This window comes from Polyergus mexicanus, unplaced genomic scaffold, assembly GCF_030449975.1.
Source record: "Polyergus mexicanus isolate NDT 795.1 unplaced genomic scaffold, iyPolMexi1.0 SCAF_216, whole genome shotgun sequence".
Taxonomy (NCBI): domain Eukaryota; kingdom Metazoa; phylum Arthropoda; class Insecta; order Hymenoptera; family Formicidae; genus Polyergus; species Polyergus mexicanus.
Window position 1 is genome coordinate 1,711 of NW_027223536.1, and position 18,315 is coordinate 20,025.

General features: G+C 33.9%; 1 protein-coding gene and 1 pseudogene across 1 annotated transcript; both read right to left on the reverse strand.

The window, feature by feature from the left end:
• Nucleotides 1-2,146: 2,146 nt before the first annotated feature.
• On the reverse strand, nt 2,147-4,262 carry LOC138944489 (uncharacterized; annotated as a pseudogene).
• Nucleotides 4,263-6,368: 2,106 nt separating this feature from the next.
• LOC138944490 (zinc finger protein 853-like) lies at nt 6,369-6,994 on the reverse strand. The gene is made up of 3 exons (XM_070315346.1): nt 6,988-6,994; nt 6,619-6,849; nt 6,369-6,514 (listed from the first exon to the last, which is right to left on the reverse strand). The coding sequence occupies exons 1-3, from the start codon at nt 6,992-6,994 to the stop codon at nt 6,369-6,371; spliced, it is 384 nt and encodes a 127-aa protein (XP_070171447.1).
• Nucleotides 6,995-18,315: the final 11,321 nt, after the last annotated feature.

The window sequence follows — 18,315 nt, forward strand, 5'->3', positions numbered from 1 at the left end:
CGTTTTTCTTTCTTCTTAATTGTTCTGGTATGTTGTTGGTGTCTGTGCCATGTAATAGATATTCTGGTGTAAATCCTGTGGTTGTGTGTTCTAGTCTATTATACTTATTCACACATTCTCTCGCTATTGATGTCCATGCTCTCTTCTTCTTTTCTTCGTTTATTTTACATCTTATTTTGTTCACTAGTGTCTGATTTAGTCTTTCATTTAAACCATTAGAAAATGGTGTGTTTATTGCAGTAAAAATTAATTGCACATTCTTCTTCTTCAAATAATTTTTAAATTCTCTCGAATTTATTCCAGAATATTGATCTGTTAAGATTGTTTCGATCTTTCCTATTTCCAGTACAGTTTGAATTAATTTTATAAAATCATTGGCGTTTTGAGTTTTTGATGTTAAAATGAACGCATATCTTGTGAAATGGTCGACGAGTAAATGTATGTATTTTTTTGTCGATCTGGTGCTTCCAAATCCTCCAATCGTATCCATGGACATAATTTCGAAAGCTTTAGTTGCTGGTCCTAATTGTGATAATAAGCCGAATTTTTGTTGTCCTCTTGTTTTATTCTTAATGCAGATGTCACATTCTTTACATATTTTTTTTATATTCTCCGTTAAACTTTTAGCAGTATAATATGGGCATATTTTCATTCTCGTTTGTGTTATCCCTGTGTGGCACCATTCCTTGTGTGTTTTCTTAATTAATTCAATACTGAACTTTTCGGATAATATGATTTTTTCTTTTTTTTTTACTTTCTTATAGTATATTCCATTCTTTTTTATTAATTTATCTTTTTTATTTTGTAATAATAAGTTATTCATTTGATCTAATTTTATTTCATCCATCTTAATAAGGTTTACCGTTTTCAGTAAGTCCTCTTCCTCTTCTGTGTTTGAATCTAGTACAGGGTTTCTGCTTAGGCAGTCTGCTTCTGTGTTATTTTTCCCTTGAACGTATATAATTTTAAAGTCGTATTGAGATAGGTAGTGGGTTAGATCGCCTAATTCTTCATCCGTTCGTGCTCTTATGTTCATGTTTTCTAGTGGTTTGTGATCTGAATATATTTCGAAGTATCTCCCTATCAACCAGTGTTGCCAGTATTTTATTGCTTCTTTTATAGCTAAACATTCAAGATATATTGCTTTTTTTTTTGTGTTTCGTTAAGTTTCCTTGAGAAGTAAGCCGTCGGTTTTTCCTTTCCATCCTCTTGTGTTTGTTTTAATATTGCGCCTATGCCTTCAAGTGATGCATCTGTATATATCTTGATTGGGAGGTCTTTGTCAAATATTTCTAACACTGGTTGGGCACATAGTAGTTCTTTTATTTTTCCAAAAGCTTTTTCGCAATCTTCTGTCCATATAAATTTTACATTCTTTCTTAATAGTTGGTGTAATGGATCTAATAGTATTGAGCTCTTTTCTATATATTCGTGGTAAAAGTTTATTTTCCCCAGAAATTGTCTGATTTGCTTTTGTGTGGTAGGAGTTGGAAAATTCTTTATTGATATTATGTTATCTTTCAATGGTGTGACTGTGTTTTCTCCTATTATATGTCCTAAATATCTAACTGAGCTAGCAGCAAATGTACATTTCTTAAATTTTAGCCTAAATCCTTCTTTTTTTATTGTATCCAATAATTTTTCAATGTGATCTAGATGTTCTTCAAATGTCGATGAGTGAATTAGGATATCGTCTATATAGTTTACTGAAAATTCGATTAGTCCATGTTTTCTCAGTATGTTACTCAGAATTCGTTGAAATATAGCTGGAGACGTTTTTAAACCAAATGGTAGACATGTCCATTGGAAGTGACCATCTTGCGTTATAAATCCTGTTTTTCTTCTATCTTCAATTCTTAATGGTATTGACCAAAAAGCTGAGTTTATGTCCAGAGTCGTGAAATATTTACAGTTTCTGGCTCTTATTATTATATCATCTATTAAAGGAAATGGTTGTGCTTGAGGGACAACGTTTTTGTTTAAATCTCTGAAGTCTATGCACATACGTGTTTTTCCTTCATTTTTCTTATATGCTAGCGTGACCGGTGCAGCAAAAGGACTATAAGATTCTTCGATTAAATTCTTCTCTAGTAGTTTGGCTATTTGTTTTTCTATTTGTTTTTTGTCATTTATGTTTCATCTATATGGTCTTTTACTGCAGTATTTTTCTACTATTAAATCAATTCTAGCTTCATATTCATTAACTGTTCCAACATCGTATTTGTCTTTTGCAAACACTGATTTGTTGTTGTCTATTAATCTTTCTATCTTAATCTTTTTATTTTTATCTAAGTGTTGTATTTTTATTTGGAATTCGTCTGTTTCCACATGTTCATTAAAATTAACCGAACAATTTTTAGTTTCACTTTTTATTTCGCTTGCAATTATCTTTGGTTTTTCTATCTCTTTTTCTTTTTTTTGTGAGACTTCTAAATTTTCATTCAGCCTCAGCTTGAATATGGGAATTAAATCTAATCCTATTATGAAATCTTCGAAATCTTCTCTTTCAACTATGTATACGTCTATTTCTTTTTCTATATTAAATATTTTTATTTTTATTCTTACCAATCCATTTGTATGATTCACACCATTGACAGACTTTAAGAGTATTTTGTTTACATCTTCTGTGTTATTTCTTATTTTTATCCATTTCGAGTTTATTAAAGAGACCTGAGAACCTGGATCATATGTTCCCATTATTTCTATCTCATTTTCAATTAGCATCTTAAGTTTGATCAATGGTGTGACTATTCGTTTTTTTTCTCTGTACTTAAGTCTACTTCTATTACTGAATTGCTTCCTATAGCTTTGGGTTTTTCTTTTTTCTCTTGTTTAAACCAGCATTTCTCTTCTGGGTGGTATCTTATACCTTTATTTGTATTCTCGCATGTCTTGCATGGTTTTTTTTCTTCGTTTCTCCCTTTGTGTTCTGGTTTTCCTTCTTTTTTAAATATTTTCTTCTTATCTGTTATTCCTTCGAGCTTTTGTAATTCATTAATTAAATTTTTTGTATTTTTCATTTTGTCCCTGTCCATTTTCTCTCTAATAAATCCTGGCAAACCGAATGCAATTCTGTCTATCATTGTGTCGGTGTCCATATCCTTGTTTATTTCTAATAAAAGTCGTTCTTTCTTTATTGCATATTGTACTAGCGAACCTTCTTTATATTTAAAATAATGAGCATATGTTCTGCTACTCCATCCTTTACCTGAAAAGGTTTCTATTAGTACTTGTTTCCATTTATGCCAATCGTTTTCATGCTCTCCTTTTATTACTGTAGAAGTGTACCAGTCTTGGCAGGTCCCGTCCATAAATAATCTCAATAATTCGATTTTGGTTTTGTTTTATTCTATTTCAAATCTTGCACATTCTTTTTCAAATGTGTCTAACCACTGTCTGACATTAGATGTTTTATAGTTAAATTTTTCCAATATAAATTTATCAACAATATATTTTAAGTTTTTTTCCTCTTCTTTCTTTTCTGATTTTTCGACTAATTTTTCCAGTATCTTTGTCAGGTCTGAGTGTTCTTTAATATTCTCATGAAGTATTTGTTTTAAATATTTTCCTTCAAACTGGATATTTCCTTCAGCATCTGAATATATCTTTTGCAATTTTTCTGATAGCGTTATCCATATTTTCAACTCGTCCTGCCTTCTTTCTAATGACTGCCTTACCTTTTGGAAAGCCTCCGTTTTTTTTAATTCCTCATGATAATCTGCATAGATGAGTTCATCCGGTATAGCATATCTTTCTCCTCGTTCTGTAACAATTGAGGTTATGGCTACTATGGTAGTTTTACTATCCTTTGGGGAAGCCACTGCTCTGAACTCAAATTTTAATTTCATTTTGTGACAGAAATTGTCGTTTTATAATGTCTTTTTATATCAGGAGTTTGGATCGTCGGAATAATTAACCAAATTAGTTTCTCTGTAAATAAGAGTTTTATATTATAACTGTTTACAACGTATGTACAAAATTTACAGGTTACCTGTAAATAAGAGAAACGACAATTAAGGTCAATTATTCGTATCTCTCTCGCAGCTCTGCTGGCTCGACTATATTGTTTATAACCGTTAATTATCTTTATATGACTTATCCCAGCCTGTGTTCTTTCTTATATCTTCCTTCTATCTATATCTCTCCCTATCTTCCTCTCTCCCACTGTTAATTCCTTTTGTTCTCGACGAGACATCTGACAGGTGTCATGGAAGCGCGCGGAGCGTGCTAAGCGCGCTAAATTTAAAGAGAGTATATTCTCTTTACATATATATATAGGGGGCGCTCCTTCTGAAACAGAAAAACATTATATTAATATAAATTTAATTTTTAATATTTAATATTTTTTTAAATAGATACATTATCCTCCTGGAGCCGCAAGCTCTTCCTCCCAATCCTTCTCCCAATCCTCCTCCTCTTCCTCCAAATTTTCTTCCTCGTCCGATATCTCTTCCTCTTCCTCCGACTCCCAATTCTCCTCTTCTTCATACGGCTCCAAGCCGAAAAGAGGCCGTAAATAAAAGATGTCTTCGTATTGTGTTGGGTGCACGCATGCACACTCGCGGGCTTCGCGAGTGTCACCCCACAAGCTTGCGTGCGCCCAACGCAAATTTTTTCTCATCCACCGCATGTATCGGCGGTGGATGACATCAATTTGCGCGAACTAAAATATATTATTAATTAATAAATATCACACATAATGTCGCACACACACAGTGATGCCAGAATTGAGACGCGAGCAACATGCAACCGAGGTGGAAGGGATAACACACACAAGCGCAAACCGCGTACGTGTGAGCTCGGTGCTTCGGCTAGCTTCGGATAGCAGAAGAGGACAGATATACTGTTTTCTGTCTCTCTTCTTTCTATCGAGCCGGCAACTATAGCGACGGGCGTACGGCCGACGGCGACGAGCGATGTAACTCGCTTTTCGATTCTTTATATACATGAGCGTTAAATGTTTTTTTTTACAGCCTTTTTATGTCATATAATAAATGTTTTTTCCAACTTTCCTTCCTACATTATATATTAAATGATTTTTCACGCTTTCGATATTATATATTTATATTAGACTTATAAGAGAAAATACATTATTATATTAAAACAATATTGCCTTACTTAATTTTTTTTTATTTAAGTATACTGCATATAAAAGTATTCGAGTAAAATACTCGAAGATTGAACATTATATTAAACATTTCATATTCTACATACCGCGAAAAAAAATAATTTGATAGTAAAAAATTTTATTCTACTCGAGAAAACTATTTATTCGGTGAATTTTATAATAACGTTTTTGTTTATATTTAAATCTTTAAGTTTCTTAAGTAAAATATATTTATTTAGTAAATATGAAATATATTTTTCTTATCAAAAACAATATCTATATTATTAAAAAATATTACTTAAATGAAAAGAAATTATACAAAGATAAAAAATGAATATTGTTAGAACAAATCAAATAATTTTTGTTAATAATATACTGGAAGAATAAAAATATATATATTATGCAAGCACTTTTATATATTTAAATAAAAAAATATATATTAATTAAAGCAGTATTGTTGTAATGTAATAATGTATTTTCTTATAACTCTGGTATAATATTAAGTATAGTATTAAAAGGCTGTAAATATATTTTTAAATTGGAAAAATAATATTTGCAATTGTAAATATATTTAGAAAGCATTGCGATTTAACTTAATAAAATAAATAATAAATTTTGAAAATAGTTACAAATTTCATTTATACAATTCGAGATATATCATTTATATGGGAATTAAACTCCTACTTTTTGTGCTTCAAACAAACAGTTTACAAATATTTACCGTGCTCAATTCAATCAGTTTAATATTCTGAATCTTGTATTGGGCTTATATCAGTTATAATCAGAAATTAAACTGATTGAACACTACTACGCTTTAAATCTTACATTACTAGCCAAACCTTGCAGACTTTATATTCATTTGCAAGAATACAAGAAAATACATCATCTAACGAAGAAATTAATAAATCGTTCGCATATTTAAATGAAATGAATCGATTTTTAATAACAAAAAATCTAATTGTCTAAGATACATATTTGATTAAATATTATGTATTGATTAATATTATGTATTTGGGATGGCTTTACATAATGAATGGTGCTTTTCCACACCACCCATGGGGTATCACCAATGGCGCGTTCGGTTTTTTAAAGTGGACCTTCGCCTGGAGCCCTATTATACCACTGTATGTTATATATTATATTGTACCAAGGACAAGAAAGATAAATGATAAAAATGTGGGGTAAAAATAATTAATCCCAAAATTATTTATATTTATTTTTTATTATTTTTAAGATTTTTAATATTTGATATAAAAATTTTTTACAATGGTGAGGCCACTTCTGCTTCTGCCTCTTCCGCGGCCGCGGCTGCTTCCAGGACCGTCTCTACTGGCCTGGCCGCCACGTACGCCCCATCCTCTGCCCCCTCACTGGTTGTACCAGCGAGCTCGCGATTTACCGCGACCTCTTTTTTTTTCTTTGTCTGAAAAATAAACATATACATTTATAAATAATAATTAAATTACAATAATCATGCATATAAATTGATAAGTTAATAAGAAATAATTTACCATTTTTATTATTTTTCGGCGGCTGTTGCTGCAACGGCTGTTGCACTTCTTGCGGCTGTTGCTGTTGCATTTGCTGCTGCTGCTGCTGCAGCAAATATTGCAGCTGTTGCTGCAGTTGTTGCTGCATTTCTCCCTGGATTTTTTGTTGATGCAACAATTGTTGCATCAACTGCTGCATGTTGCCACCTTCGTTTTGCAGCACCAATTGCGGCATTTCTTCATTAATTTCTTCTGCAAAATATAAAATATGTAAATAAAACTTTGATAAATAGATTATTATGTATAATTACACAGAAGAAAAACTGAAACTGAAACTTTCTTAAACTTTTCTAACAGATACAAATAATAATGATTTAATTTACTACTTACGAGACATGATATGTTCTATGACAGCACGTTTCTTAGTGAACTGAAGTATTCGGTATTTTTTCATTTGTTTCGTACGCCGTGCATTTGTTTCATATGCGATCTGTTGTTTCACGGCGCTTCTGTGAGATAATTTCGTTGCTTTGTACTTGCGAGTCAACGTATTTTTTGATATGTGTCTGGGGAAGTCTTGATATCTAAGAAGCTGAATCAATTCTGATTGTGAGTCCCTATTGTTTATTGTTTATTTTTTACTTGTTTCATTCTTCTTTAATTCTTTGTTTCTGCCTATCTTTTGCTGTATATAAAAATGTGTGATGAATTAAGAAAAAAATCTAAGCGAAGCTTTTCAGAAGCTTGGCTTAGTGATGATAGAATTAAATCTTGGATACGTAAAGTATCTTCTGATGATAGTTTTTATCATTGTATTATACACTACGCAAAAAAATTAAAGGGCCACTTTCTTCCTTCTACAAAAAAGGCAATTTTTAAGTGGCTGCAACTTCGTCGCATATATTCAGATTGAGATCAATAAAAAAGCGTTACAAAGCTTGAAGTTTCTAGTTTTAGAATCTTTTAGTCAAGTTCAATTCTTTTCATTTGTTACGAAGTTACATTATGAAAAAGCAGCGTCCGTCGATTAACACGATTTTAACTCTGTAAAAAATTTAATTACACAGCACATTTAATTACACACACATACACACACACACATACATATGCGCATCAGAGAGTTTGGAGTCATAAAATACTGCGAGAGTGACGAATCGCGGGGTCTCGTTCTGTTTGTGCGCGGACACACACACACGCGCACACACAACACACACACAATACACACGCACAACACACACACACACAGAAGCGTAAATCCGACCGTGCAACCTCCATGTGGTACGCTTTGGATAACGCTAATGCCGGTGGTAATTGAATTTTTCATTTTAAACTTGATTTAAGTCTTCGAGATATAGAGAAAAAAAAATCTTAACGATTCGACCGGTTGCACATGTAATTGGGATACTTTTTACTTGTAAAAATTGTAGAGTTCATAAAAATGTTAACGTTTTTTCATTAAGTTGCATTGATTTAAATGAAAAAGGGAAAAAGTGCAATTTTTACTTGATTTTAAAGTAATGATTACATTTTAACAATGAATATTAATTGAAAAAGCAATTAGTGCATGTTAAAGTGCCGACTCTTCTCTTTAAATTGCTTTTTTAATAATCATTGTGCGATAATTTTTTCACTAGTTATGAACGCTCAAAGTCAATAGATCGATTTTACTTCAACAATGAATAACTCGGCGAAAAAAAATCGTAGGACATTCATTAAAAAAGCAAATTAAAGATAAAACTCTGCTCTTTAAAATCCAATTAACGAAATTGTGCTACAATTTTTTTTTTCTTCGGCATTCTTTGACAAACTTTTGAAAAATTTAGTTAATCGACGGACGTTGCTTTTTCATAATGTAACTTCGTAACAAATGAAAAGAATTGAACTTGACTAAAAGATTCTAAAACTAGAAACTTCAAGCTTTGTAACGGTTTTTTATTGATCTCAATCTGAATATATGCGACGAAGTTGCAGCCACTTAAAAATTGCCTTTTTTGTAGAAGAATGAAAGTGGCCCTTTAATTTTTTTGCGTAAAGCAGTGGTATCAACGCAGAGTACTGTGCAACACACATGTTTTAAGACATGCGGATTCTGCGTGCCACAAAAATAATATGAAAGAAAGTACATCATTATTATTAAATGCTGACAATAAGAGTTTAAATAAAAAATTAACAGAAAAATATAAATTTAAACAACAATGGCTAGAGATCGAATTATTTAAGCCATGGCTACGCGAAGTATCACATGACAAAAATTCGTTTTTTTTGCTCATTTTGTAATAAATCTATGATTGGTGGTTTATCACAAATTTATCGTCATGCAGAATCAATAACACATAAAAATATGTCAAAATAATAAAACAGAAACAAAGAATACGGATGAAAGTATCAACATGACGGACGAATCACTTTTGTCATTTGAAGAGCGAAAGAAATCAGCAGAAATTCGATATGCCGCGTTAATTGCTGATAAGAATGTTTCGCATCAAACGGCAAAAGAAATTCTTAGTTTTTTCCAAGAAGTAGGAAAAAATCGTAACGTATTGAAAAGTATGACCATAGGTCGAACAAAATGTAAAAGTATAATTTCCAATGTATTGTGTCCGGTTGAGACGGCCGGTGTGATTAGTAACATTCAAAATACGAAATTTACAATTTTTATTGACGAAACGTCTGATATTAGTAATGAAAAATGGATGACGTTTCTTGTTCGATATGTTGATTCTGAAACATTAGATATTCGCACGCAATTAGTTAAATTAATTAATATTGATGCGAGAAATAGCAGCGCGGAAAAATTATTTAATGCATTTAAATGTGAAATGTGGAAATTAAACATTCCATTTTAAATATTGTTGCCCTATCATGCGACAATGCGTCTGTCATGATAGGAAAACATCTACCGTTTAAAAAATGTTACAAAAAGTTTGTAAAAATTTATTAACATTTTCATGTCCATGCCATTCCGCTGCATTGGCTGCACATGCTGCATGTGCAAAAATACCGGAATATTGTGAAGAATTTTTAAAAAGATGGCGAATTATATTAACAGTAGTCTCAAGCGTGCTGCTATTTATCAAGAATTTAGCGAATGTTTTCAAGAAACAAATCATAAAATTTTAAAGTTGTCTGATACACGGTGGCTTTCTCGCCATTCATGTGTTGAAAGACATCTTGAGTTGTGGGATACTACCAAGCTTTTTTGACCGAAATGGTCGTAAATGAAAAATCAAAGTCAGGAGAAAATTTATTATCTATAATGCAAAATCCTGATGTAAAAGCATATTTGCTATTTTTAAAACATATTTTGAATTTTTTTAATTCTTTCAATGCATTTTTCCAAGCTCTGCAAACAAGAATTCATTTATTGCAGCCAAAATCAGTAGAGCTTTTAATAACAGTTTGTAAACACTTTTTGAAACCAGAGCTTCTAAAATATGTATGTAATGATGATTTTAAATTTTCTGAAAAAGAAAACCAAAAATCTTTAAATAATATAAATGTAGGATTTGAATGTGAAGAATATCTCGAGAGTTTAATGAAAGAAGAACACGCAGACATAATTGGAAATGTTCGAGATAATTGTTTGCAATTTTACGTGACTGCTGCCGAGGAGATTAGTAAAAGATTGCCATTAAAGATAAATTTTTATATAAATTAAAGGTTTTTCAATTAAACGCAGCATTATGTAGCATCGATAGAGAAACATCATTTAATGATGTTTCTTTTATCGCTCAAACCCTCGGTGGTTTTGACGAAAATGCATTAAAAAAAGAGTGGCATGCTTTACATCTCGATTTTACAATAGCAGAAAAAGAACATTTTTCTAAATTAAACTTTGATGAAATGTGGAAAGAAATTTTAAAACGTAAATATCCCAACCTGAAGTCTCTTTGAATGCTGTAAGATCACTTCCAAATTCAAATGCTGACCCAGAAAGAATGTTTTCTTTTCTATCTGATATAAAAACAAAAAAACGAAATAAACTTTCGCCCGCGTGTGTAAATGCTATTTGTGTATTAAAATCAGCATTAAAAACGAGAAAACAAACTGTTCTAGACATGGAGATTAATGAAAAGCATTTATCTCTCATGTCATCGGAAAAATTATATTTTACTTGCCCTAAGAAAATGAACAGTCTTACATTATATGCTGCTGACATTGATGACATTGCTGGTCCATCATCGGTTAATGATATGTAATAATAATGTTGAAAATAAAATAAAAAGTATCTTGTCTTTAAAAGACATACTTATAAAAAACAAGTGTGTAAAATATATCTTGTCTGTAAAAGACATCACACTTGTAAAAAACAAGTGTGTAAAATATATCTTGTCTGTAAAAGACATCACACTTGTAAAAAACAAGTGTGTAAAATATACCTTGTCTATAAAAGACATCACACTTGTAAAAAACAAGTGTGTAAAATATATCTTGTCTGTAAAAGACATCACACTTGCAAAAAACAAGTGTGTAAAAAATATCTTGTCTATAAAAGACATCACACTTGTAAATGAAAGATACAATAAAATATGTAACATACAGTGGTATAATAGGGCTCCAGGCGAAGGTCCACTTTAAAAAACCGAACGCGCCATTGGTGATACCCCATGGGTGGTGTGGAAAAGCACCATTCATTATGTAAAGCCATCCCAAATACATAATATTAATCAATATATAATATTTAATCAAATATGTATCTTAGACAATTAGATTTTTTGTTATTAAAAATCGATTCATTTCATTTAAATATGCGAACGATTTATTAATTTCTTCGTAAGATGATGTATTTTCTTGTATTCTTGCAAATGAATATAAAGTCTGCAAGGTTTGGCTAGTAATGTAAGATTTAAAGCGTAGTAGTGTTCAATCAGTTTAATTTCTGATTATATCTGATGTAAGCCCAATACAAGATTCAGAATATTAAACTGATTGAATTGAGCACGGTAAATATTTGTAAACTGTTTGTTTGAAGCACAAAAAGTAGGAGTTTAATTCCCATATAAATGATATATCTCGAATTGTATAAATGAAATTTGTAACTATTTTCAAAATTTATTATTTATTTTATTAAGTTAAATCGCAATGCTTTCTAAATATATTTACAATTGCAAATATTATTTTTCCAATTTAAAATATATTTACAGCCTTTTAATACTATACTTAATATTATACCAGAGTTATAAGAAAATACATTATTACATTACAACAATACTGCTTTAATTAATATATATTTTTTTATTTAAATATATAAAAGTGCTCGCATAATATATATATTTTTATTCTTCCAGTATATTATTAACAAAAATTATTTGATTTGTTCTAACAATATTCATTTTTTATCTTTGTATAATTTCTTTTCATTTAAGTAATATTTTTTAATAATATAGATATTGTTTTTGATAAGAAAAATATATTTCATATTTACTAAATAAATATATTTTACTTAAGAAACTTAAAGATTTAAATATAAACAAAAACGTTATTATAAAATTCACCGAATAAATAGTTTTCTCGAGTAGAATAAAATTTTTTACTATCAAATTATTTTTTTTCGCGGTATGTAGAATATGAAATGTTTAATATAATGTTCAATCTTCGAGTATTTTACTCGAATACTTTTATATGCAGTATACTTAAATAAAAAAAAAATTAAGTAAGGCAATATTGTTTTAATATAATAATGTATTTTCTCTTATAAGTCTAATATAAATATATAATATCGAAAGCGTGAAAAATCATTTAATATATAATGTAGGAAGGAAAGTTGGAAAAAACATTTATTATATGACATAAAAAGGCTGTAAAAAAAAACATTTAACGCTCATGTATATAAAGAATCGAAAAGCGAGTTACATCGCTCGTCGCCGTCGGCCGTACGCCCGTCGCTATAGTTGCCGGCTCGATAGAAAGAAGAGAGACAGAAAACAGTATATCTGTCCTCTTCTGCTATCCGAAGCTAGCCGAAGCACCGAGCTCACACGTACGCGGTTTGCGCTTGTGTGTGTTATCCCTTCCACCTCGGTTGCATGTTGCTCGCGTCTCAATTCTGCATCACTGCACACACATGCAAAACACTGAACACTACTTACCAGATTAAGACGAAACATTTTTATTCACCGTTCTTTACCACTTAAACTTTCGTCACTCACTTCCAACTGACTATCAAACACTTTGTGACGAACATAACGGGAAAGACATTGTCTCAAACATTTTAGAGTAGGAGATGTATCACTTACGAAAAACGCTTACTCTTAGCTCTTGATAAGAAAACAAAAGTTAGCATGTTTCCACGAGCAAATATCTAAAGTCTTTTAAATATGAATAATATATTATTATAATATGTAAACCACTATCGAACGGCAATCGAACGGCTATGAACGGCTATTGAACAGCTTTGAACGATTATCGAACGGCTTTGAACGGTTTTGAACGACTATCGAACGCTTTGAACGACTATCGAACGGCTATTGAACGGCTTTGAACGACTGTCGAACGGCTTTGAACGAGTGGCCTTCACTTGGACACAGTACAATTGGACACGTTGCAAATGGACACGTTACAAATGGACACGAGATTGTGCACACGGTTCAATTGGACACAGTGCATTTGGACACAGTAATTTTGGATACAGTAGCTTTGGACACATAAGAAAATACGCATCGTTTACTTGGACACCGCTCAATTGGACACTGTTCATTTGGACACCGTTCGTTTGGACACAGAAAGATGCGCACCGTTCATTTGGACACCGTTCGTTTGGACACCGTTATTTGCCCACCGTTCGTTTGGACACCGTTCATTTGCCCACCGTTCGTTTGGACACCGTTCATTTGCCCACTGTTCGTTTGGACACCGTTCGTTTGCCCACCGTTCGTTTGGACACCGTTCATTTGCCCACCGTTCGTTTGGACACCGTTCATTTGTACACAGAAACATGCGCACTGTTTGTTTGAATATGTAACAGATGGAGAGAAATAAAAATCATTTTGGGAAAATATAATCAGTATTCTTATAACACTTTATACTGGTAAATCTATGTAAAATATGAAATCGTGAAAAGGAGATACATTTGAAGGTTATAATATCTGTCAAAATAAAATATATTCATACTTATATATCTCTGATACTGATGTCATTAATTTTACATTGCTTTTAGCACTTTGTTTAGCCTTTCGCATATTTGGATGTCATGCATGGATACAGTGGGTTCCGCCCCCCCTGCGGGGGGGCTCCACTTCCGGAAGATATAACCTAACCCAAACCTATTTCTTATTTAAAACAAAAATTTGATGTGGATTACGTCGTATAATTTAAATCAAATTTTGGTGTCCAAACGAACGGTGTCCAAACGAACGGTGGGCAAATGAACGGTGTCCAAACGAACAGTGGGCAAATGAACGGTGTCCAAACGAACGGTGGGCAAATAACGGTGTCCAAACGAACGGTGTCCAAATGAACGGTGCGCATCTTTCTGTGTCCAAACGAACGGTGTCCAAATGAACAGTGTCCAATTGAGCGGTGTCCAAGTAAACGATGCGTATTTTCTTATGTGTCCAAAAGCTACTGTATCCAAAATTACTGTGTCCAAATGCACTGTGTCCAATTGAACCGTGTGCAAAATCTCGTGTCCATTTGTAACGTGTCCATTTGCACCGTGTCCAATTGTATTGTGTCCAAGTGCACCACTCCCGCTTTGAACAGCTATCGAACGGCTTTGAACGGCTATCGAACGGTTATTGAACGACAAAACAATTATTTATACACCATTCAAATATTAAAGTCTATGTGCATGTACTAAAATGTAACATGAGTAGCCTGATAAGGTGGCTGACGACGCTATCTAACGTCACGTACAGAAATTTAATACACGCGTACTGGGATATGAAAGAGGAAAAGGGAAGAATAAAAGAGAATAAAATATATTTCAACAATAGTTTATTCTAAATAATGTTTGGGTGAATCTTTATGATGATTCGTCCACCAATTGAATATTTTAAATACATTTTGTAAAGCGCAATTTTTCAAATGTTTTTCACAGCGCATAGTATTAGTAACATCTAGCTTATTTAACGAAGTGATATCTTCATGGTCCGCATCCAAGGTCTCAATAATAACATCGTTTCTCGCATCATCGTCAAGTATATCGACCAGCCATTTTCGTTTTTCGCATCCTTTAACATACACGATAGGAGATGCTCCATCTTTCTCTTCCGTCGCGCACATCACAGCTCTCGTAATCAAACGCCTAGCGAAGCTGTATGGAACGTTTCCATCCTCGCATTGAAGTCCATGGTGATGTCCGATTAGCCATGAAGCTTGGCATCTTTCAGATTTTGTAAGCGCACGCCATGGTACGGGACTTGCAAAAAAGTAATGAGAGAGAACAGATCCATTTCTCAATATCGCTACTTCCTTCACGACAAAGTTTCTCCCGATAATGAATCCCTGCAGATCCACAAACGTTGGCGCGATCATGCTGATAATATTACCGTACAATTGCAAGAACGATGTACGACTGTTGCCGATCGTCAAAATCTCAATCTTTATATATTTTGACATTGGAGAGGATATTTGCTGATTTAGGTAATTTTACGAACTACGTTGGTCAATGGGCAATATTCGACAACGCGATCGTGTAAGATGAGACAATAGGCGGTAGTATTTGTCGGTATATCCTCCTTGCACTCAAACTCTAATCTCACGTCCACGGTGAAATTTTTCACAGACTCGTTTTGTCGCGAGCAATCGATAACCGCGAGAGGACCGCAATGTAGAAATTTTGAAATGTTTAATAGCACATCATCATTATCACATCCGTAATAAGATTTGCGAAAACGAGAGTACATATCGAACAAGAGGGCGAATTTATTTTTATCGAAATATAAATTCAAATCATCGTAGAGATAAAATTCCGAGTTTAGATAGAGTTTAACGTTGGTCAATTTGCAGTCGTCGAATGTAGTAATATCTTTTGACACAGCATTTTTTCTACCAGTCTGCAGCGCAAAGATCACGTATCGCGGCTTTTCCAGCTGAGAGGAGGCTTTCACGGTCCACGAATGCTTGGTCGTATTATGCAATAGAGTAAATTCGTATAGATCCCAAGAGCGAAAACTGATATTCAAGTTTCGCCCACTTTCCAATGCGCGCAGCGAGGATAGTTTATTGACCTCGCTCAATATTACATGTGGCATACGCCATTGTATCTTGAATAATTCGATTTCAGCTTCAGCCGAAGCATGTCCAAATATGCAATTGTTATCGTTGCGCGAACGTATCAGAATTAATTCGTGACGAGCGTTGATCACAATTCGCTTATAATCTTCGCAAAAACCCAATAGTATGTTTAGCGGCACGCAAAAATTGAAGTAAGATTCAACAGCATTATGTGACATATTCCACGCAGCATTCCCCAAGATTTTACCTTTCTCGGTTGTTAGAGAGATATAGTTTTTAATCGTGGAAGTTATTCCAACGTTTCTGTTGCGGTCAATCTCCACACCGTCGAGTTCATATCGAAGTTCATCAAACATAAACGCGACACAATTGTTTCCCAATACCACTCTTCCCTCTTCAGCTACTTTACGCACCATCAACTTTCCTTCGACGTATAGAAAACTTTCACATGGTAACGTGTACAAATCTTGATGTTGTATCGGTATCCGTATCTCGTCGCTATATCCAAGCGTTGTATTGGCCTATGGATTGTACGTATGAGTCTCAATCTTGATGATACGGTCGTCAAAGATCGGCTCATCTCCAGTATTCAAGATGTCAATCATATTGTTATGTATTTCGTACGACGAATCCCAATGATTTTAAAAACTCGCGATTCAACGCGCTGAGCTTCTTTTTAGCGTAACCAGATATCTGATTATTGTCACCCGATACAGCAGTCACTCGCTTTCTCGCAAAAATATTGTCCGTCACAAAGATATTGTCTCTCGCGTGCTCCGTGCTTCCGTTCAACACAAGCATTTCATTTGTCAAAGGCTTTATTTTTGTCGCCGCCGTATATGCAATCTTACGGTAATTTCCTCTCCTCGAAAATCGAGCAAATGTCCTTCTTGATCAACAATGCGTATCGTTAAATCAGTAATGCTCCGTGCGACGATCGGTAGATAAATGATGTGCTGGCGTTTCTGATATTTTATATCCTGGTGGCACGCTTGGTGAAAATTCATGTATCGTGTGTACGCGCTTGTCATTGTTCCGCTTGCCATTGTTGGTTACGCTGCATTCTATACGAATAATATTTACGCTAATAATATTTATCGGTACATCCGATTCGTGCCATTTCCGAGGCTGTAATATACGATTCGACGAGAATCCCAACAATGATTCGACGTTGCCCAGTTTACTAAAATTTATTCTATAGACACATTTGATTTCACTTTTTAGCGTATTACGATTAGCGCGAAGCGTTATTGGATATTCATCGTGTTCTTCGCCATCAACAATACCGTTGGAATCAACTACGCGTCGATGTCGTAAAATTGCATGTCGGAGATATTCGTTTATAGCGTGTAATTCGTACGATCCCTCGGGAATCATAATTTCCTTATCGTCGTTATCAAAATAAAATTTATTATTCCAAGAATTCACGTTCGATATCGTATGATACGTTTCAAAGTCCGTTAAACCAAGCTCGTAATCGCCATCGTCTAAATCTATAGCTGGAAAGTAACTTACAGCAAGCGCGCTACTCTTGCCGGTCAACGTAAGTGTAAGTGACATGCTGGAAAACTGTCAAACGAATACTGAGTCGCGACGGTGAATTGTCAGGCTTTAAATTCATATCGATCATCGACCGTTTGAAGAAATCCAAGACACAATTGTCCACAAATACTTTGATTATAATTTTGATAGGCCGTGTGATTGTATTCTATATTTGCAACATTCTGTCCAAAATATTGCACTAATTCCTTGGGCAGTCGCAGATTTCCAAAACTATCAAAATATACTACACGATTCCCCCTCTTTGCATACGCAACCCAATGAGTACCGGAACCATCGACGTCATCCAAATTGACGATACCGCTCTCATTTTGTCGTACACCGTTTATCAGTAAATTATTGCGCATGAAAACACCTCTAAAAAATTGTATACGCATACGTCTTGCAAGCTGTTCCAATTGTACATTGGTTGTCACACCGGCAGGCATTTCTATTTTGATATTTTTTTTTCTTGGCTGCTGTTGAGAACCCTCGTCCACGCTTGTATGGAGCGAGATAAAGTCCGTGACCTTCCAGGGCGCGATTATGACGCTGCATTTCTTCGAGCTGACGTTGCGTCGCCTTGCTATCGTTCACTACCTTCGCGATTCCCGCTGCTCCGCCAGCCAACGAACCGAGAACTCCCAATAATGGTAAAATTGGTAAGATACCACCGCGCTTCGCTATAGGAAGTATTCGTTTTTTCGCAGTCTTTTTCTTCATCAATGATTTTTTTGTTTTCAGCCTCATACCGAATTTTGTCTTTGCCTTCATAGCCACCCAAACAGCTGTAGCGGCTGCTCTTTCGCCAAGAGTCGAATCTCTCGCGTTTGCGCTTTCGTGGCGAGTATATTATCCGCAACGTGTCGTTGACCGAGATCGTTGCTTCGGGAATAAGCTATATCGTGCTCGCGACACGCAGCATCCAATGGATTGATACCTCGATCGCCTCTAGCCAATCGTGTTTCTAATCTATCGTCTTTCCCGGTCCGCAAAACTGAT